The 22,669-nt window shown below is 43.2% G+C and overlaps 1 protein-coding gene across 3 annotated transcripts in view; it reads left to right on the top strand.

The window, feature by feature from the left end:
* The window catches only part of SH3GL3 (SH3 domain containing GRB2 like 3, endophilin A3), a 140,756-nt gene extending 121,798 nt beyond the window's left edge, over positions 1-18,958 (top strand). For 2 of the 3 annotated variants that reach the window (XM_007194257.3, XM_007194258.2), the window contains one exon: positions 18,469-18,958. In XM_007194257.3, coding sequence (XP_007194319.2) covers positions 18,469-18,674 — 206 coding nt within the window. In that variant the 3' untranslated portion in view covers positions 18,675-18,958. Of the gene's footprint in view, positions 1-7,306; positions 7,503-18,468 lie in introns of all 3 variants that reach the window. The other variant, XR_009007797.1, reaches the window with a different exon arrangement.
* Positions 18,959-22,669: the final 3,711 nt, after the last annotated feature.

Genomic DNA, 22,669 nt, shown 5'->3' with positions numbered 1-22,669 from the left:
AGAGAAGTCTCTGAGAATGATTTGGAGCACAACCTGCTTATCTTCTGTTCCTTGGGGTACAGAAGCTTTTCTAATGTGCTGGGACCCAACGTCTGATTTTTCTCTCTTCTCTTTTATCTTTGCTTGCAAACTGGGCAATTCTTCTCTTTCTTATAATAATTTGCTAGATGTACCAAGGATGGGAGGTAACATCCACCAACATTCTGTTTTCTCCAGTTCCTTCCTTTAGAGCTCCTGATATGTGGTATGCTTTGAAAGTTATCATAGGCAAAAGTTTTACCATATGTTTTTCCACACCCTAACAAGGGTCACCGGCTTTCACGCCGATTATATCTGTTCCTTCTTCATCACTACCTGGCCACTGAGTCAGAGCCACTAATTTTAGCTTTTATCATGACAATACCCCACTTCTGGTACCAGTTTTTGCATGGTAGTTAGGGTAACAGTAGTTACTGTCATACAGAAACTCAAGAGAGCAATGGTTCAAACAAGATAGAAATTAAGAATGGAAGTCCAGGGCTAGAGATTTCCTCTTAGGGAAATGAGCCAAAGGTGGTTCACATCACTTCCACTCCCATCCCACTGGGGAGAGCTTAGTCACAGGACCACAACTAGCTGCAAAGGTTGGGGGGGAGGTTAGCTGGAGAGCCACATCCTAACATTATATTACTGTGAAGAAGGAAAGAGAGGGTTTTGATGGCCAGCTTGCAGTTTCTAGCACGAACATCTACTACAAATATGTTGTGGAAGAAAATGTCTGACCCCACATAATTCATTTCTGTTAGAATGTGGTACCATGTACAGGCAGTATGGGAACGTACATTAGGATAATCTAAGGGTTGGCAAGCTCTTTTTGTACTGGGACAGGTTGTAAATATTGGACTGGCCAAAAAGTTCGTTCGGGTTTTCTTATGCAAAACACGAACGAACTTTTTGGCCGACCCAATAGTTTACACTTCGTGGGCTATATGGTCTCTGTTGCAACTACTCAACTCTGTTCTGGTGTGAAAGCAGCCATAGACAATATGAAAATGGATGCGCATGGCTGTGTTCCATTAAAACATCACTTGGCCCGAAGGCCATAGTCTGCCAACCCCTGGGGTGACTCATTGGGAAATCAACTTAGCAGTATCTATCAAAATTAATAAAAATGTTTATATACTCACAGTGGCTTCATTCCTGGAAATGTATCCTAAAGAAATAATTTAAGCAAAAGCATATTCCTCTATCTATTACAGCACTATATAGAGGAAGAAAAAGTTATAAGTGGGAACAGCCTAATGACCAATATTTATTTATATATATTTGTCAATAGTAGGATAATGGTTAAGTAGGCAATGGTATATCAAATGGGGTAGTATGCAGCTATTCAAACTTACTAACATGGAAATTAAGTAGCAGCATAAAAATGTTTATGGTTTGATATGAAGTTGAAAAGAAAGACACAGAGTTATAAGTGTTCTATGATTACAACTTTGTAAATCAATATCTGCATGTAGACCAGGCTAAATGATAGGATTATGGGCAATATTTTCCTGTTTTCAAGATATTCTCTAAATTGTATTTCAGTAAGAATATTTGAATAAACAGAAATGTATTTCATGATGAGAAAATTGATGGCTTTTGAAGAATAGGTGTACTTCCTTCTTTAAAGAAAATTGTGTACCCCATTATATTCTCTATTCTCCCTGCCCCCAGGAAGCTCAATGCCAGATGTGAAGTTCAAGCACAGCAGTCATTAAAATGACCTCAGCTAGTGCATGTGCTCCTCCTCCCCTTTGTCGAGGGTGACCATGCATCCTAGTTTGCTTGGGACAGTCCCAGTGTATGTCTGTTGCTCTAGTATCATTTTTAATAGTCCCCCCACCCCCACCTTTACTCACAGGTTCTCGTGTTTGGATGAAAATATGTTGTTTCCCTACTTTTTATGGCTTTACTTTTCTATTTCTGGTTTGTAAAACCTCTATTCTGAATACATATGTCATTGTAAGCCATTTCAAAATTTCTGTTTAGAAAGAAGCTGAATATAAACAAACTAACTAAAAACTTTGAAAAGGAGTCCAACTCCAGCCCACCTCCCTCCCTGTATTATATCTGAATGAAGCAGAATCGGCAGACCCCAGGACCCCAGGACTCAATCCCTACCCCACCTTCTCTGCCCTTACAGCCTGCATCCAAACAGGGGGGTAGTTCTTGGAGATGAGGCCTCCAGTCAAGCTCCCAAGATACCATGCTCTCATTTGCTATGAGAGAGAACTCAGTTTTCCTTTGATGAAGGTGTTTTCATCTACCTATAGTAAACTTGACCTTGCAGACTGGCATAAAATAAAAATGAAAAAGTATTTTAATTAAAGTAACATTTAAGGGCATAAGGACATAGCATTTGAGTACCAAAAATTAGCCAGGTATTATTATTTGATGCTTTATACACATAACTCATTGCATCCTCGTAACAATATTGCAAGGAAGTGATAAAAAATAAAGCAGTAATAAATAATAATTTAACAATATAGCAGTTACACGTATTGAGTCCTTACTAGGGGTCAGGTCATGTATTAAATACTTCAGACACATTTCTAGTACCATTATTATGCCCATTTTACAGATGAGTAAGTGGAGGCTCAGAGAGGTTAAGTGAGATTTCCCTGAGGTCACAGAGCCTGTAAGTAGCAGAGCTGGGCTCTTCACCTTATAGATTTTTTATTTTATATCTTTAAGAAAGAGTACTGGGGAATGTTAGTGAATGTTCAAGAGCATCGGGAATGATTTCTTTCCAAGATTCTTGATCAGAGGGAATCGGGCCAGCAAGTGGTTGCAAAGGGAGTCTGTTGTGTGCATCTGACTTGGAAGAAGAAAACACTGATAGGACAGTGAGTTCCTTGGCTTCCTCATCCAGACTGTGCGTGTCAGTGCTTACGTCCCCTCCTTCTTGGCCAGTAGCTCAGTCCCTAGGCAGATTAAGTTGTTAGAAGGGTGATGGTCAGCCAGAGATCACAGATGTGCCAAAGATGGCTGTTAAGAAGGCTCAGTGTCCACAACTGGATTCTCCATTGCGGCAAACTCCATGACATGCCTCTGCCTTTTCTAGGCTGCCTCTAGAAAGTTCCCTTGGTGGTAGCTTTCGTCCCCATTTCCAGCATCGGGCTTCACTGATTTGTGGGGAGAATTTGCAAGTGTGAAGAGATCTTGTACTGTTTGATTCTAAGGCACAGTTTCAGAAGAAAATGGCATTTTTATAGCCTGCATTAATGGGAAACTACCTTCCATTAGGATTCTGAATGATTTGCACATAATGTTTATAAAGTGAAGGAAAAATGTCAAGCATTTCACTAACAATTTAAAGCAAAGCTCACAGGACTCTGCCAGAAATGAATTCCAAGAACATTTTCTTCATCATTTCTTCTTTCTAAAGAAAAAAAAAAAAAGGGAGATGAAAGGACATAGATCAATTAGGCAGAATCCATTGTGGGACTGAGATGGAATCTTTGATAATATCATTTCTAGGTACTTAGGAGAATGAATAAAGTGAGCCAGAAATGGAGAAGGGGCGGGGGGCGGGGGTGGAAATCACATCTTGAAATGATGGATTGCAGACAAAATCCAAGTTTAGGCCCTGGCTAGGGGAAACCACCGCCTGTCCAAGCCCCTGAGTGTGGGGTCATGACGCCTCAGGAGCGTGTGCTGCCTCTGTGTCCCCAAAGAGAATGGGAGGCCAAGAAAAGTCTTCGTGCTAAAATGCGTGCCTGGGTCGTTCCCAGAAAACCCTTGGTTTTGAGGAAAATAGTATAGGAGCTTGTGACCTATGCTCAAGTATCTTCCCTACCCAGGGTAAGTTATCACTTGCTGAATTCTAAGTGTAAAGACTAGAAGACAGAGTATCTTTTACATTTTTTTAATCAACTCATTTCTTTGTGAAGGTTTTCGTTTTCACTGCTGTTCTTAAAGAGGGCACCACTTTATATAATCACAACTGAGGGTTAATATGGACCAAACTGAGATGGACGTTAAGAATGTGGAAGGCTGAGATGAGTGAACAAATGTGGTTTCCAAATGTGTGCTACAGGCATTTCAGAGCGAGGCAAAATAAATCTCTCAAATGGCTTATATTAAGACATTCTAACTCCCTGTAGGTACATAGAGACTTTTATAAATTCCTTCACACTTCTAAGGGGGCTTGGATATAATGTTTAGAGCCTAAGTCGTTCCCCTCATCGGAGTGAAATCTCTAGGATTACATTAGAAAATAAACATTTATTCAAAAGTAAAGTGTGAAGTGTGAAACTTAAAGAAGACGAGCACTCTGCAAATAGAAATAGATGTATTTTTAACCTAAATTTCCAAAGAGGAAATTAAAATTTCACACAGCAGTGTCAATGGTGATTGCTCAGTCAGCAGGTTATTTTTCACTTTTTGTCTTCTGTTCTTTCCACTTTTTTCTCGTTTTTTTTTTTTTCCCCTGCCACCAGCCCTCCCCCAATATCCATTTCTGTATATTATCAGTAGTGGTTCAGAGTCAGAGTTATAGACAAAGAGAAATAAGCAAAAAACAGGAGTCCCATGTTGGAATTCAGACTCTGGCACTTATTCGCTGTGTGACTTTGGGAAGAGTTTCTTAACATCTCTGGACTGATTTCTACTTGTCCCTAAATGAAGTGATTGGACTTAATACATTCCAAGTTTCTTTGCCAGCTCTAAATTCTGTGGCTGCAATATTTATCTTTTCTGAGTACTCAGCATTCTTAAAAATTTGAAAAGTGCAGATTGAACATTTTTATATTTTCTGTATTTTAAAAAATATTATTAAAAATTAAAATGTGAACTGTGATTATTATTGTTGATCAGTAGCCATTGATGTGGGAAAGAGGAAGAGTCCTTGTTTTATTTTTCATCTCAAGGAACCTTTAGAGAGAAAGGTTTTCTCGTTGCAGGGAATGGTTTCCTGTAACTCTTCTAAATAGTCTGTAAAAAGAGTTTTTGAAAAGCCTGTAGGACGTAATTTCTAACTTAGTTGTAGGAATTTTAATACTTCTTGGCTGAAATGGTTATATTGTCTCAAATGCATATTTTAAAATCTTAGTATATATTCTACAATGGTGTGCTTGGTCTTTAAGCTAAAATTTAAAATACCGTTATCTAAATAGTAATATATGTACTTATGTTTTAAAAAATAGCCAGCAGAAGTCAGTTTCCAGGGATTACAAACGGCAGCCATGCAGCACAATTCCAGAGGACTTTTCGTTTGAATCCTGGACTTGTTTGTGATACCTCCTGGACTTGTCGAGTGGGTGTGGCCTCAGGTGCAAACCCTAATGCCAGATCATGGGAATGAGAGATGAAGGAAAGTGTAAGAAAACAGTGCCAGGCCAGTGAAAGATGTCTGACAACAGACCTCCAAGTCAGGAGCACCACAGGCAGAGGAGTCTGTAGACACCTAGAGAACACTTGCCCTGTCCAATAGCAGCTGCTTGTTGCCTGAGAATGTGGACCTAGGATAGCCAGCCTTTATGATTTTCCAAGAGAAGCCAGAAATCATATATTTATGTGTAATCTCCTTATTTTTAAAATATTGTCAACTAATCCACACTGTACAAAGCAAGGAGCAGGCCAAGCAAAACACCATCTGCAAGCTGATCCCCATGCCAGCGGCCAGGAAGCCACCTCTGATTAAGGCTGTCATTTGTCTTCCCTTTTTCCTTAGTTCAGAGTGGCAAAGGCAACCCACAAGCACTGGACCTGGCTGTAGTTGAGGAGTCACCTCCCAGGAAACTTTGTTAAATAAATGGGCCGTGGCTTCTGAGAAATCTGCAAAAGTCATCTCCGTACACAAGGGAAAGCTTTGTAAGGGGGGTGGGCACAAACTTTACTAGTTAAACCCATCTCATATAACCTGTGTAAGTGATGGAGGATTGGTATTAAGGTAAAAACAAATTACACATGCTTATTTTTATAGATTGTAATGATTAAGCTTGAGTTCCATTGACAAGTCATTTTAATAAATCACATCTCCTATGGATAAATACAGAGTTCTTATTTCTAGAAAGGTAGTTCATAGACTTTTACTAGACTTTACTTACTAGTTTACTACTTAACTGTCTTAGCTTGAGCTGCTATAATGAATACTAGACTGAGGGGCTTAAAACAACAAACATTTATTTCTCACAGTTCTGAAGTCTGGGAAGTTCAAGATCAAGGTGCCAGCAGATTCGGTGTCCGGTGAGGGCCCTCTTCCTGGTTTGCAGATGGCTGTCTTCTCGTTGTGTCTGTACACAGGGTGGCACTAACCCCATTCATGAGGGCTCCACCCTCATGACCTTGTCACCTCCCAAAGTCCCCACCTCCAAATACCACCACTTTGGGGATTAGGACTTCAACATCTGAATATTGGGGGGACATAAGCATTCAGTCCATAGCATTAACCATAGATGAATACTTAAAATTTTCAGGTAAGGAAATCAGGGCCCAGAGGTGACCTAACCCAGAGCTAGAACCCAGGGATCTGAAGTTTCTGTCCCACATGTTCTTACCAAATGGACAAAAATAGTACTTACAGATGTTGAACAAAATGGGTTTTGTGGTATTTATCAGAGTTATATACCAATGCTTTGTCTGGGTCAGCTTAAGGAAAAGTGTTAGCTTCAAAAAAATTTTTGCTACGAGAGCTTGAGATTTTAGATCGGAAAAAAAAAAAAAATGACACCTTTTGAAGGGAACTTGAACCAGATATGCTCGTTCTAATTCAAGAGAGATGGTGTCTAATATGTTGGGCGTGGTGCCTGGCCCAGAGTGCACACTCGGTGTTTGAGAATGAGTGTGAACCAGAAATAGACTCGAAAATTCCAAGTTAGTGTTTTTGCCCCAACACGTTAAGAGATGAACTTTCTAGTTAGATGGTACAGGTATAGTAAGTCTCAGGGTGACTGCCGATTCCATCTGTTCTCAGGTACCTTCCTCTCTGTTCCTTAGCTGCCCCTGGGTAGCAGAAGTCATGGAAATACCTCTGCATTCCAGACTTGAGACCAGGAAGTGAGCAGAAAACAAGCTCACCCAGCCAAGATAGGTGTCACCTGCCTTACTGTTAAGTGGGCTTTGGCGTCAGAGGAAGGGCCAAATCCCGGCTGTCACCTCTGGGTCAAAATTCTGTCATCAAAAGAACAGGAAGTATCACCCCAACTGCATAGGGTTATTCTAAGGATTAAATTAGATCACGTAAATAAGAGGTGCTGGGCACGCGCGGTACTTGCTACAGAGCAAGAGCCCACGACACAGCAGCTGTTAATGTTACATAATTGGTTATCTGATTTCCCAGCCTACAGCAGACTGGAAGCAGCAGATTAGAAAGGCCTGGGGGACTGCTTTCGGAAGGCCCACTGTCGGCAGGAAAAAGTGACAGGTCGCAGCCTGACTACAAGGGAGGCAAGAGAAAAACTATAAAAAGCAGGAACAAAAACTCAAAAGGCACAGCCGTCTGGGGCATTTACTAAAAGACAAAGAGCCCTCCTCAGGTCAGTAGCTTCGGTAGACTCCATACCTTGTACCCTGATAGGCATTCATGCGGACAGCAGTTGTGTGAATTTTCCTTCTCTCTCCAGCCCCTTCCCCACCCCAACCCAAAAAATAGGAGCGGGGGTTGTAGCTTGCCTTTCAGTTGGGATGCTCTGACCAAATGCTTCCAGGTAATGAAATCCACAAAGTCAGGGCCAGCAGAGAAGTAGAGAGTACAGTGGGCTCCTTTGGTGATCTGGAAATTAGCCAAGTTCAAGTACAGCAAAAGAGCTGTGATTTTTAGCGCTACGGAGAGAAGGATGTCCCCTGCCCCACTGACCTCTCCTACCTCCACCTTTATCTCCTTCAAAGTCAGGATGAGAAACACAGCCTTGGAGAACAGGCTCCCAGGTCCTGGCACGTGGCAGAGAGAGAGGGAGGGAGCACAGGAGACGGCCGGGCTGCGGAAACGCCAGCCTTATCTGATGCCACCTCCACTCTAGTGTCTCGTCCACCACCTGTTTTTGTTCGGTTATTATTATTATTATTTTTTGATTGAAGCCTGAGTTGCTCACTTTGAAGCAGCACAGAGAATAAGTACCTGAAGGACATCCCTCAAGTGATTGGCAGGGCGAGCTGGGACGTGGGCAGGCCTTCCAGGATCAGAGAAGGATTTAGGTGGAGGTTGCTCCTAAAGAGCATTCCTCACACATCCCCCAAAAACGTTGTCTTTATTTATAGATTATATGGATCTAATACTGAACTATATTGTTATGTACATCAAAAAGACACACACTCACAAAATTAAACAAGATGAAGAATTTAGTCCCACTCCACACAGACATAACGCTGAGTGAAACAAACAAGACACCAAAGAGTGCATACTGTATGATTCCATTAACATAAAACTCAAAAAACAGACATAACTAATGTATAGCATTAGGAGTCAGGCTAATGATTACCTTTGGGGAAGTACTGATTGGAGGAAACAACATGACTGAGCTCTAAGATGCTACTAAAGTTTTATTTCTTGATCTTGATGCTAGCTGCACAGATGTTTCAGTTTGTGAAAATTCATTAAACAATACACTTATGATATGTGCACTTATCTGTATATATTAGACCTCATTAAAAAAGATTTAAAACAATATTTTTCTCAAAAAAATAAATAAATAAAGAGCATCCCAAGGCACAGGAACTCCCGGAGCCTGCCCAGCTGAGGACCCACAGGCTCTTTCCAACCTAGGTGATGGACCATCCCCTTGGCTGGGGTTGGCTCAGAAACTGAGTGGGCATAAACTCACCAGCCAACAATTTTCAGAGCGGATGCATGCAGTGGCGATCAAGAACACAGACTCTGGACCTAGATGGAGGTCAGATCTCAGCCCTGCTGCTTAATTGCTTTGAACCTAGGTTTCTCCATCCATCAAATTGGGGGAAATAATGGTACCTCATCAAAGGGTTTCTCTGAGAATTAAATCTGCTAACAGGCACTTAGAATATTGTCCTGGCACATGGTGTTCACTGAAAAACGGAGGGTTAGTATTTCATCCCTATAGCTGACTGGGACTGCAGAATTAATTCACTGTGGGGCTATCGCTACCAGAATAAAGTGTGCCCAGCAATTCTGTACACGTGAGTAGCCCTTGGCAGCAGGGACTTTGGGAAACAAAAGGCGGGGTTGGGGGAAGGGCATCCAAAGAATTTTCCTGCTGTTAAAACAAGAGGGGGCCCAATATTGTTAGAAACCGGTCCACATTATTGCCAAGAGGGAAGTGAAATTTCTTTTAGGGTTTCCTGACCTATTGTGTGTTGCCGATGTAGTACTGACTGACCGGCCACCTTACAATTCTTGTGGTAGGGTCTCTCTTTTTTTTTTTTCCCCCCAAATGGGGTGGAACAGAGCTTGAATAATAAATATTTAACAGGGACACTCCCTTTTCGCTGTTAAAATAATCTTTGTTTTAGTGCCTTAACAAGGAAGACTGGGTTGGGGTTTCGGCTGCCAGGAGTTCACGTGCACAGATTCTCAGCAGTTTCAGGTGCCAACTACCAAGCACGAGAAAGCATAGAGATGGAGGTGGTGGAGCAAGACGCCAGGGGAAAGGGGAGTGGGTGTTCAACAAAGATGGGGTGCTGGGTAGGACCCCTCCTTTATTACGGGAAGATCTGGGCAGAGGTGCGGCTTCCACTCAGGCACCTCGCCCACATTTGTGCCTAGTCCAGTTTGAAAAGGTCCCACTGAGGACATGTCACCTTTTCTGCCTGCACTTTTGGGTTCCATCCGTGGTGACACTGACTTGTCTCTTGTGGAGAGGGAAAATTCACACACCATCACGCAAGTGGGCACAAACTTTATTTCTTTTTAACTGAACTTGCTTACGAGCCTCCGTTTAGACTGATGGCGGAAACAACTTAATCTTTTTTCCATTTCTACTGTTGGCCAAAAAAAAAAAAAAAAAAATTTAATCTTTTTTCCATTTCTTCTAATGGTGGAAAAAAACGTAATCTTGCCATTTCAAGGTAACGCAGCCTCTTCCAATAGAAAGTGCAGACTATCCATTTATTGCTTTGTCAATTCAGGATTTAAACCTAGTCATTCGGTTGAAATTTCCCGCAAGGACTATTGGTTTTCCTCCAAGGTTCTCTCCTACCTCCTTCTCTACCCCGAGATGTTGCCTGGGTGCAGGGGGAGTTTAGGGAACACAGGGGCAAGTGGGGAAGCGTGTTGGGGTCTTAACTGCTTCCACAGCTGAGATAACTTGTCACTCCAGGTCCAGGCCTGGGTCCGGGGCCTGAGTCTCTGCCTTTGGGTTGCTGGATCTCTGCATTCGGAGCCTGTGTACCCACCCCCAGGCCATCTCTGATCCAGCTGCCCCTGCAGCACTTCCTCACTTCCTGCCGGGACTTGACATGTGTTCACAGTTCGTGGGGAGCCAAGGGTGGCCCCCTCAGAAGCCCTCTCTGTTTAATTATACCACCCACCATTTCCACTGTGCTCAGTGCCCCCAGGTCTAGAGTACTGTGGGGGCCTGCCTTCCCCCACGGTTCCAGTGGGAAGTGGGGCTAAGACCCCCCCACCCAGGGTGGAATCCAGGGAGCAGTTCAGCCTTCTTCCCTGCCCTCTTCTCTCACCAGGCCTCCTCCCTGACTCCAGAAAGAGCTCCTATCTCTTCTCTGGGTGGCAGGAAACAGCTCCTCCCTCCCCACAGCTTGTAATACAAGCCTCTATGCTCTGGAGTTCTTCAAGCTCTGCTTCCTTGGAAGCAGAAGTCTCCCCGCCCCCCCCGCTTCTCAAATCTCATAAAAGCCTACCTGGCTCTGGCATGAAAGCCTGAAAGCCTTGGCGTTCAGACCATTTCACAACTGAAATGGCATTATTTTGGAATTTAGCAGCGAAACATTGATTGCTCGTGTGCAGGTTCCACCTTCTGCCTAAAGTAAGGGCAGCCATGGCTACTTGGGTTGAGGGCCCCAGACGGCAAAAACGACCCAGCGTGACAAATGCATTGGACGATATTGCAGAATATTGTCCTGCTGCGGGTGTAGTTCAGGACAGCCAGACCAGGCTCTGGTGGGTATGGATCTGCCTGGTGCCCACACTGTTGAGAACCGTGTTCAGTGGGTGGAGGGGACGCAGCGCAGAGTTGGGGGGGGAGCCCGGTGCTCGTGTCTTATTACCTGAGTCAGGGAACTCCTGCCCAGGGGCTCTCCACTCAGGGGTCTCGGGAGAGATGCCATGTTTTGGGTTCATATGCTGATGGAGTGTGATGTGAGTGCTTGGTCACTTCCCAGCTCTTAGGAAATCAAAGTGGGCAGTGTGGCAATGGTCCCTCGCCTGGAATAAATGAAGTGAGAAGTGAGTGATGTGTCTTACCCCCGATCTGTTCAGTGCATGTGTGCAGGGGGTGCACACGTATGCACACATAGGTGGTGGTTGGGATAAGTGCATGCCTGCCATTTAGTATTTTAGTCATTGCAGGTAGCTTACAAAGTAAATGGGAGGGGAAAAATATATATATATATGTATATATACACACACACACACAATTAGCCCTGTAGTCAGTGTGACAGCCTGTGAAATTTCTTGGCAACCCTTAGCAGTGGCATAGATCACATAGGAGGTGACATCAGGAGGGTAGGTCATGGGCTGGGGTCTGGAGCCCTGGTGTCTCTTTCTGCCTTTGCCATTAGCTCTGGGGCCAGGCTGCTGTGACCTCTTCTTCAAAAAGAGGAGGGTTCACTGAAGACCACCAAAGACCCTTCTAGCATTGACATTCTGTATTCAAGGAAATGCTTCCCAAGACCACCATGTGCTTTGGCACCTGACTCCATCTCTGTTAAAAACTGACAGTGGGAGAAATGATAAAAGAATACTAACCATTTTAATAGACCACATGGAAACAGTTATTCATTAATAAAATTGACTTTGACTCAGAGGCTTGAATTGCCGCAGGGTTTCAGTGCCCAGCTCCCAGCCCCCTGCCCACCCAGATAGGAGCTGTATTTCCAAAGGAAAACGGAAAGTTCTGCTTGGAAACGCACAATTCCCCCAATGTTTTGAGATCATTGACGGTTATTCTGTTCATATTCAAGATCATGAACTGGGCCCCCTATTTAAATCCTTCTACTTCCCAATTACCATCATTATGACAAGAGGAATATACAGACTTGGGGTGAGATGGGGGCGTCTGTCATGGAAGGAGCCATCTACATGCTAGAAACATCAGGTAGATTCTAGAGATAATAGTGCAGGGGGGCCCAGATTTTAAAATGCTGACCTACCTGGAAGCACCACCTGGGAAGGAGTTTCCCACCTGCAGAGGAAGAAGAACCTCCCCCCCGCCAACCCGCCACCACGCTCTTCCCTTTCCCCACGAGCTCCTTGACACTCCCAGGCTCTGGTCAAAGGAAATGGAGGGAAAGAGGGCCATGAGTCTGGTGGTTCGCAACCTCCTTTGGAAATTGGAAACACCTGAGAAATTTTTAAAATTCCCCCTTGTCTGGGTCCCATTGCCAGAGCTACTGATTTGTCTGGGGTCAGCCTGGGCAGTGGGTGTTTTAATGTGCTGCCAGGTTGAGAACCACTGCAGCAGGAAGGCAGTAGGTGGGAAACGCTCCTTATGCCATCAGGGGGTTGGCTCTCACTCCCACGTGGGGCGGACAGCGTGCGCAGAAGTTTAGCAGTGGGGTGGCACGGAGGGAGGACTGCCCCCAGAGAAAGGGGTGCTGCACGGTGAATTTGCTGCCACCTCCCGGCCCCTCCCCAGGACAGAGGGGCTCCTCATTTGACCAACCCAAATCTATCTTCTCTCTTTACTTGGATGGAAAAGACTTGGTGAGGAAGGAACACAATCTCTAGTAGAACTTGTTTCAACGCTCAGGTGAAGTCTGGACAGGGAGAGAAATAAGAATGCTTCATAATAATAGAAAAAGGAAATAGAAATGGAAAACATAGGATGGCAGAGGTCACACGTGCAGATATTTCAATCATGGGAAAGGATTAAGCCCTCTTCTTAAAGGCCAAAACCCGTGAAACTGGCCTGGTCTGGCTCTGGGGTGCTGCCTTCCCCGCTTTGCAGACCTCACTCTGCTCGGGTGATGTAAAGAGGAACAAGGTGTCTGCTCTTGTGGTGTGCAGGCTTCCCTGGTCTCCTCCTGGATGGCCTGTTCCGTCCACTGGTGGTGGCCTCATGTGGATGGAGTGTGTGGTTTTCCTGGGGTGGGGTTCAGCCTCCTTCCACCTCCATCCTGACTGGGACAATCAGGTCTCCCTCTGAACTCACTGGTGGTCCTTGCCCTCCACCCCCTCTGCGAGGGGCATCACCTCACTTGGCCAGGGCAGCCCCTCAGCTCCTGCCCATGCTCTCACCTTTGGCTCCTCTGCATGGAACCATGGGAACCACTGAGGCCACATGTCCCCTTTAGGATCTGTAGGGAACTGGACTGGGGTGACCATATGTCCTTCCCAGACACACTAAGCCACTCTCATAAGCTATCCTAGAAAGCCTTCTGTCTTCAGAAATCCATAGGCCTAGATAATTAGGGGCATTTTAAAATCAAGTCTTCAAGTTTGAATATTTTAGAGAATAGAGAAAAGAATTTATTTTATAAATGCTCTTATACCAAAACATGACCAGAATATAAAAAGGAAGTAATTTCATTTTAAAATAGAGAGGTAAAAATCTAAAATAGTAACAAACCCAGTCTAGACGTAGGATAAATGTACAACACATAAACAAGTGTGGTTTCCTCAAGGCATGCAATGGTCATTCATTTAAAAATAATCTTGTAACATTAGTCTTATTATTACTCAAAAAATATGACCAGTTAAAGTCAAGATGAGGGTAACTCAATACATTGCTACTAAAATTTACCTGGTTGAATGATTTTGTGGGAATAGGAAATTTTTAAATACAGGCATACCTTGTTTTATTGCGCTTTGCAGATATTGCATTCTTTACAAATTGAAGGTTTGTGGCAACCCTGTATCGAGCAAGTCTATGGACACCATTTTTCCAACAGCGTTTGCTCACTTTGTGTCTCTGTGTTACATTTGGGTAATTCTCACAATAATTCAAACTTTTTCATTATTATTGTATTTTTTGTGGTGATGTGTGATGTGTGATCTTTGATGTTATTATTGTAATTCTTTTGGGGGGGGGACACAAATTGTGCCCATATAAGGTGATGAACTTGAAAAACGTCTGTGCTCTGATTGCTCCACCAACCTGCCATTCCCCCATCCTTCTCCTTCTCCTCAGCCTCCCTATTCCCCAAGACACAACAATATTGAAGCTAGGCCAATTAATAACCCTACAATCGCCTCTGAGTGTTCAAGTGAAAGGAAGGGTCGCACGTCTCACTTTAAATCAAAAGCTAGAAATGCTTAAGCTTAGTGAGGAAGGCATGTCGAAAGCCAGAATAGGTGAAAATCTAGGCCTCTTGCACCAAACAGTAGCCAAGATGTGAATGCAAAGGAAAAGTCTTGAAGGAAATTAAAAGTGCTACTCCAGTGAACACACAAATGATAAGAAAGTGAAACAGCTTTATTGCTGATATGGAGAAAGTTTCAGTGATCTGGATAGAAGATCAAACCAGCCACAACATTCCCTTAAGCCAAAGCCTAATCCAGAGCAAGGTCCTAACTCTTTTCAATTCTATGAAGGCTGAGGTGAGGAGGCTGCAGAAGAAAAGTCTGAAGGTAGCAGAAGTTGTTCATGAGGTTTAAGGAAAGAAGCCGCCTCTGTGATGTAAAAGTGCAAGGAGAAGCAGCAAGTGCTGATGTAGAAGCTGCAGCAGGTTATCCAGAAGATCAAGCTAAGATCATTAATGAAGGTGGTTACACTAAACAGCAGATCTTCGATGTAGATGAAATGGCCTTCTATTGGAAGGTGCCAGCTAGGACTTTCATAGCTAGAGAGGAGAAGTCAATGCCTGGCTTCAAAGGACAGGTTGACTCTACTGGTAGGGGCTAATGCTGCTGGTGACTTTCAGTTGAAGCCAGAGCTCACTTACCATTCTGAAAATCTTAAATCCCTTCAGAATTATACTAAAGCTACTCTGCCTGTGCTCTAGAAATGCAACAACAAAGCCTGGATGACAGCACATCTGTTTACAACATGGTTGACTGAATATTTTAAGCCCACTGTTGAGACCCACTGCTCAGAATAAATGATTCCTTTCAAAATATTACTGTTCATTGACAATGCACCCAGTCACTCAAGAGCTCTAATGGAGATGTACAATGAGATCAGTGTTGTTTTCATGCCTGCTAACACAACATCCATTCTGCAGCTCATCGATCAAGGTGTAATTTAGACTTTCAAGTTTATTATTTAAGAATACATTTTGTAAGACTATAGCCGCCACAGACAGTGATTCCTCTGATGGATCTGGGCAAAGTAAATTGAAACCTGGGAGGGATTCACCATTCTAGATGCCATTAAGAACATTCATGATTCATGGGAAGAGGTCAAAATATCAACATTATCAGAAGAAGTTGATTCGAACTCTCACAGATGACTTTGAGGGGTTCAAGATTTCAGAGGAGAAAGTAATTGCAGATGTGGTGGAAATAACAAGAAGACTAGAATTAGAAGTGGAGCCTGAAGATGTGACTGAATTGCTGCAATCTCATGATAAAACTTTAACAGATGAGGAGTTGCTTCTTATGGATGAGCAAAGAAAGTGGTTTCTGGTTTCTTGAGCTGGAATCTACTCCTGATGAAGATGCTGTGAAGATTGTTGAAATGACAACAAAGGATTTAGAATATTACATAAACTTAGTTGATAAAGCAGCAGCAGGGCTTGAGAGGATTGACTCCAATTTTGAAAAAAGTTCTACTGTGGGTAAAATGCTATCCAACAGCACTGCACGTTACAGAGAAATCGTTCGTGAAAGGCAGAGTCAACCGATGCAGCAAACTTCACTGTTGTCTTATTTTAAGAAGTTGTCACAGCCTCCCAGCCTTCAGCAGCCCCCACCCTGACCAGTCAGCAGCCAGCAACATCGAGGCAGGACCCTCCACCAGCAAAAAGATTCGGACTCGCTGAAGGCTCGGGTGATGGTTAGCATTTTTTAGCAATAAAGTATTTTTAAATTAAGGTATACACATTGTTTTTTTAGACACAATGCTATTGCACACTTACCAGACTACAGTTTAGTGTAAACATAACTTTTGTATGCACTGGGAAACCAAAAAATTTGGGTGACTTGCTTTATTGAGATGTTTGCTTTATTGTGGTGGTCTGGAACCAAACCTGCAATATCTCCAACGTATGCCTGTAGAAGAGTAATAATGAGGAACTTGCTTTACTAATTAGTAACCTTTACTTCAAAGCTACAATATTTAAAGTAGTGTGGTACAGTTACTGAAACGGATCAGTGGAGCAAAGTAGGAGATCCTAAAATAGATCCAAGTGCACATGATAATTAAATGTATGATATTGATAAAGATAAAAGTAGCATTTGAAATCAGTGGAGAAGAATGGGTTATTTAGTAAATCGTGTTGCAATAACTGCTTAAACATTATTAAAAGCAAATAATACCTTTATTTGCAAAAATCCAAACGGGTTGAAAGAAAACATTTTCACATTAAAAATTAATTTAAAAAAATTACTCAGATAAATTTAGTTGAATATTCATATATAATTGTAGAAGGGAAATCATGAATGAAAAGTTTCATCAGTTTGACTGCTTATTTGTGTAAAATTTCTGCATGTATGCCAAAACAAAACAGAAACCCCCATCCCTGCCCCATCCCCAGTGCACACTCCAAAAACAAAATATAAGAAAAAAAAGAAACAGATAATAACCTGGGAATACTGCTTGTATCAAACATGACAGATATAAGGTTAATATTTATAGTATAAAAGTGTATAATATATTAGGGGCTCCTAGTACTTTTAAGACAAAAAAATCATAGAAAAAATACATTGATAGTAAATTTTGAAAGTCTTGGAAAAATTTATGTCTATGAACAGCCAATTTCCTTCTAGACGTTTACCCTCAGGAATTAAATGTACATATTTGTAAATACACATACATTAGGATATTTTTCAAAGAGTTATCAATGAAAGCCAAGAGAAAACAAACAGGAAAATGAAAAGGAAGGAATGGAAAAGGGAAGAGAGAGAAAGGAAGGAAGAAAGAAAGGAAAGAAGGAAGGAGGGAAGGATGGGAGGAAAGGAAAGAAAGGAAGACCTTTAAATATCCTATAATAGGAGATTGGTTAAAGAAATTATGTTATACTGATAACAGTTGACAACTGGTCAGTAATTAAAAGTAACCTGGAAAGATGTTCACAGTAATATATATAGGAATTCTTTTTTTTTTTTTTTTTTTTTTTATAGCTACTTTATTTATTTATTTATTTATTTATTTTTGGCTGTGTTGGGTCTTCGGTTCGTGCGAGGGCTTTCTCTGGTTACGGCAAGTGGGGGCCACTCTTCATCGCGGTGCGGGGACCGCTCTTCATCGCGGTGCGCGGGCCTTTCACTATCGCGGCCCCTCCCGTTGCGGGGCACAGGCTCCAGACGCGCAGGCTCAGTAGTTGTGGCTCACGGGCCCAGCTGCTCCGTGGCATGTGGGATCTTCCCAGACCAGGGCTCGAACCCGTGTCCCCTGCATTAGCAGGCAGATTCTCAACCACTGCGCCACCAGGGAAGCCCCAGGAATTCTTTTATGAAAACAGCTATATGTAAATACATACACAAACATATTCATAAAGATATCTGGAAGCTTCTATGCCATAATGTTAATTTAACATTGGTTACCTCTTCATTAGTGGTTTACAGCTAACTTTTCTCAATTTTGCATGTCTTTTCTCTCTTTTTACCATGTTTAGTTTTAGTTTTGAAATTAAAAAACAATTATTTAAAAAATGTTATTCTGAGAACTTCTGGCTTAGTACAACAATCCCAAGACTGCAGTCTAGTCTGTAGAGATTCTCCTCATCCCTCTCCAGTCTCACACCCTGCCATGTTCCAGCTCCTGGTCACCAGCTCTAGGAAAATGTCCCTGACCACCCAGGCCTTTCCTGCTTCCTTCTTCTCTGAGCTATAGGTGATACAGTACCTCATCTTTGTTTTTTAAATGTTTCCCACGTGTTTTCCAGTCTCCAGAAAGAAACTATGAGCTCCCTGAGGGCAGGGGTTGGGCCTTGTAATTCTGCACCTCCCTTGGGCTCCAGGCAGAGCTGAATAGCTGCTTCAAGGACAGGGGCTGGGCCTGAATTCTCTGGCTGGGAGAACTGATGAGAAAAGCCGTGGGCCCAGGAGGTCATCTAGGGCAGCTGGGAGAGCTGAGGAGGGCAGAGGCCACAAGTACAGCACTTGTGAGGTGGGTTGAGCCGGCCTTCTCCTGGGAAGGAAGGCAGGGGCCTGCTGTCGTGGTCTCTGCAACTCTCCACCTTTGCAATGAATGCTCCCTGGGTGATTTGTCATGTTAACTTGTGCTTTTTGTCTCCATGTGATGCGGACAGGTTCTCACGTTCCCATGGACCAGCCCTGCTGTCGTGGTCTCTATGAGTTTGAGCCAGAAAACCAAGGAGAACTAGGATTTAAAGAAGGGGATATCATTACATTAACCAATCAGATAGATGAAAACTGGTATGAAGGAGTGCTCCATGGGGAATCTGGATTCTTCCCCATTAATTACGTGGAAGTGATTGTGCCTTTACCTCAGTAAATGTGTAACTCAAACTTTGGACGTACTTTCATAACGGAAATGAATTCACACCAGTGTTCTCTCAGTGTGGTGTCTGTGGCATTCTTGCTCTTTGACCAGCTTAATGACTTTTGTATGTGTGTTCTCTTTATAATGTATTTTGTATCCATTTAATTTGTATAAATGATTTTCTTGTCTTAGCTACATGAAAATACCATTTTCTTTTTTTGCTGACTGTCCTAAAAGTCATTGGTTAAATGAATGTATGTGCTTCTTGTTGCTAAAAATAAAGGGCACCCATTGCAGTTTTGTTAGTGAATTGCCCATATTCCTCAAGCTGTGATGGAATGCGACACTTGAAACTAAGAACTGCTAAATATTTTGTTTCCTGACATTACTGATGGCATCCGGTCTTTTCCCTTCATGGTGTTTTAGCTGACTTGTGAATAGCCCAATAAACATGACACACTGTGTTGGCAAAAAGGCCTTGATTATTCTTAATGTTGAATTGATTTTTAAGCACAGTCGTGCACAGCTTCAAACTCCTCCTGTGCCCACTCTGACTCGGGGTCCAGCTTGTGACTTGTTTGGCCTGTGGGATCGTAGCAGGCTGGATACAAACGGAAACTTGAAACAGCGCTCAGCCTTCCCACCTGTGCTCTTGCACCTGCATCTTCACCAGGAGAACATGCCCAAGCTAGCCTACCGGAGAGAGACATGGACCAGAACTGAGTTACCCTAGCCAACCTCCAGACCTGTGGGCAAAGGTGAGGAAGCAGGGACACTAATCTACTACAGTTCTAAATCTAAATAAGTACTAGATATTCTTAAATGGATCAAGTTTATTTATGTGGCTTCCTCTTCCTTGAGGATATGTTCTTCTGAGATTTCTCCATCCCTCAAACTAATGGACTCCTGAGAGGCACATCTTTCAATTCAATAGGTATTGCCAGGTGTATTTGACCCTTAGCATGGACACTGCTTAGCTTCAAGCTGGGATCCCATCCTCACTTCTGCCTACTCCTCATCTCTTGTTTTGCTATAGAGGCAAGTGGAGTGAGTCCCAGGAGACTCACCTGGTGTCTGTCCTTATGAGATCACGGCTGGCCATGTGCCTGGTCTAGGTCCCAGTGGATAACTGGGTTTTGTTCAAATCTCCCCTTGGGGGTACTGAGCAAGGCCAGCTTGAGATCTGGCCTTTGGGCGGCACCAAGGGTTGGTCTCAATGGGCTGACAAGGGAAATGTGATCCTACTCAGTGTAAGTAAAAGTACAAAGAGCAAGAAGGGGGAATAAAAAGCCAAGTCTGTAAGAAATAACAAGAGATCCGCGAAGGAGATCAAATACTAACCTCAAGGCCAAGTCTAGGGGGCCGAAATAGGAGCATTAGAGAGATGTCAGAACATAGAATCAAGGGAGTATTTGAGGGCAAGTCCTAATGAAGTGTGTCCAGTAGAAAGGTGCATGGGGAATTATCTGCCTGGAAGAGGCCCCCAACTCAAGCCAAGTTCCATTGACATAAAGGTTCTTCTCTGCCTCAGAGGTAAACCGTGGGGAGGGGGCTAAGAATCAAAGTGGATGTTATGGCTCCTTTAGGAAAACTTGTTCCAGTTCCTGGGATTGTCCTGGGACCAAGGGTTCTTGGGGACATTCCTTTGGACTTGGAGTAATTCAGGCTTAAAGTGTTCCTCTCAGGAGCCACTTTCATTTCCCACCCCACGAGCAGGAAGAATCGGTTATGTTCACCTCCATGGAGGTGGAAGAAAGACCACCTTCCTGGGCCAGCTGTGTCATTTGCTTTACATGCATTTTCTAGTTTAATCTTCATTAAAAACACTAAGGCAAGTTGCAATGTTCCTATTTTCAGGTGAAGAAATTGAGACTTAGAGAAGGCAAGTGACTTGCTGCTGAATATCACAGAGCTCAACTCTAAAGGCCGTGCTATTTCTGTACCTGTCAGATTGATCTTTTAGCGTGTCTGCCCCACATATAACTTCTATTTTACCCACTGTGGAGGGACCCATCGGCCACCCTGAACATTGTGACCCTATCCACTGGCCACAGTTGATTGGACCAGGGATGTGCATCCACTGTTTCTTTTTCAGTAGTGATAACTGGAACCCATTTGCTACAAATTAGGTGGTCAATGTCTTAGTCCAAGGCCCCACCTTTGTTAATGTCTCTGGGAATGTGGCTACCCTGGCAACTAGAAGATCTCTTATTTAGTGTACAGCACTGTAAGTCTAAGCCCCCTTGGTACCTCCCACGGGCCAGTCTCTGATGATAACTAATGACGTTGAGCACCTTCTCATATGCTTATTGGGCATGTGTGTATCTTCTTTAGTGAAGCGTCTCTTCAAATCTTTTGACCATTTAATTTAATTAATTTATTTATATATTTTTTGGTCACACCACGCAGCATGTGGGATCTTAGTTCCCCGACCAGGGATCCAACCCACACACCCTGCAGTGGAAGCGTGGAGTCTTAACCACTAGACCACCAGGGAACTCCATCTTTTGACCATTTTAAATTGCTTATTATTAACTTGTAAGAATTCTTTATATATTCTGTATATGTCTATATTTATATTAGTATGTTGTTCTTAGAGTATCTTAATGTTGTTTGGTCTCAGTTGTAGAACCTCTGATAAGCTATGTCGGACAACATCGTTGGACATAATTTCAGATGGGAAATAGAATATATAGTAAACTTTAGTATTGGTGGTTGGAGTGGATTGATTAATGGCCTCCAAAAAGATATGTCCCAGTCATAACCTACAGTACCTGAAAATGTGAATTTGGAAATCAGGTCTTTGCAGATGGGGTGTTAAGATGAGATCATCCTGGATTAGGGTGGGCCCTAAATCCAATGACTGGTGCCTTTATAAAAGAAAGGAGAGGAGGATTTGTCACAGAGCCAGACACAGGGGAGAAGGCCATGGGGAAAGCATGGGAAAGCTTCCATGGGAAAAGCAGAGAAAGATTGGAGTGATGCTCCCAGAAGCCAAGGAAGAGGCGAGGAAGGATTCTCCCCTAGAGCCTTCATGTGGAGCACGGACTTGCTGACACGTTTATTTTGGACGTCTGGGCTCCAGAACAGTGAGAGAACTAGCTTCTGTTGCTTTAAGTCACCCAGTTGTAGTCATTTGTTACGACAGCCCTAGGAGACTAATACAGTGGTGTTCATTTAGTTGTTATACAGTTTCAACTCATTTCAGAGCTTTCTAGGGGCAAAATCCACCCTGTCAATGAGGACACCCAAAAATGTAGTAGTTGGTAAGGCAGAAGTAGCCTCATGAAGATGGGAAATGTCTTCCTCCAGTTGACCGTAGGCTTAATGACTAAGCCCAAGAGATAAATGGAAGAAAAATCCAAAGAGTGCTGGGGTATGTGTGGTGGACACGTCTCCACTTGGGATGCCTCCTCCATATAGACGCAGCTCTTTTCGTGTGACTTTCTTTCCCTCTTTACACCCTCTAGCTCATGAGCCCTGGGTCCAGGGGGAACTTAATCTGACTGACGAGTTTAGAAAGAAGAACTGAGCAAATGTAGCTCAGCCCCTCCCCTCCCCTTCTCGGGAGCTGCTCATCAGTGGAGAGCACACGGAAAGCTCAGGAATAAAGGCGATGTGTGGTCTTCCTACACTTTGTTATTACTGCTCCATTGGTTCAAGGTTTGGACAGAGGAGTTCCGTTTCTTGGTTCCCCTTGAACACCAACATTTACTATACTTTTCATCTCAGTGAGGTTTATTATCTTACCATTTTATCCCATTTTAATCTACATATATTTATTCGATCTGTACGTACATATTTATAACTGTCAGTGTGAAGCCACAGGAATGGTAATAGCTGAGAGCCCACAATGAGAGGACGCGGGGCTGCCTTGCTCTCAGCTATACTGCCTCTGCCTCTTGGCTCTCCCAATGCATCTGGATGCAGCTCAGAAAATGACCGTTCTTCAAAGGCTCTTGTGACTCTTGAGATTCCAAAGATGGAGGGGTTAGTGCTCCCCAGAA

The sequence above is a fragment of the Balaenoptera acutorostrata genome, chromosome 3 (assembly GCF_949987535.1).
Source record: "Balaenoptera acutorostrata chromosome 3, mBalAcu1.1, whole genome shotgun sequence".
In the NCBI taxonomy this organism is placed as follows: Eukaryota; Metazoa; Chordata; class Mammalia; order Artiodactyla; family Balaenopteridae; genus Balaenoptera; species Balaenoptera acutorostrata.
The sequence above is the reverse complement of the archived record's forward strand: the minus strand, read 5'-3'. Positions and strand labels throughout refer to the sequence as shown.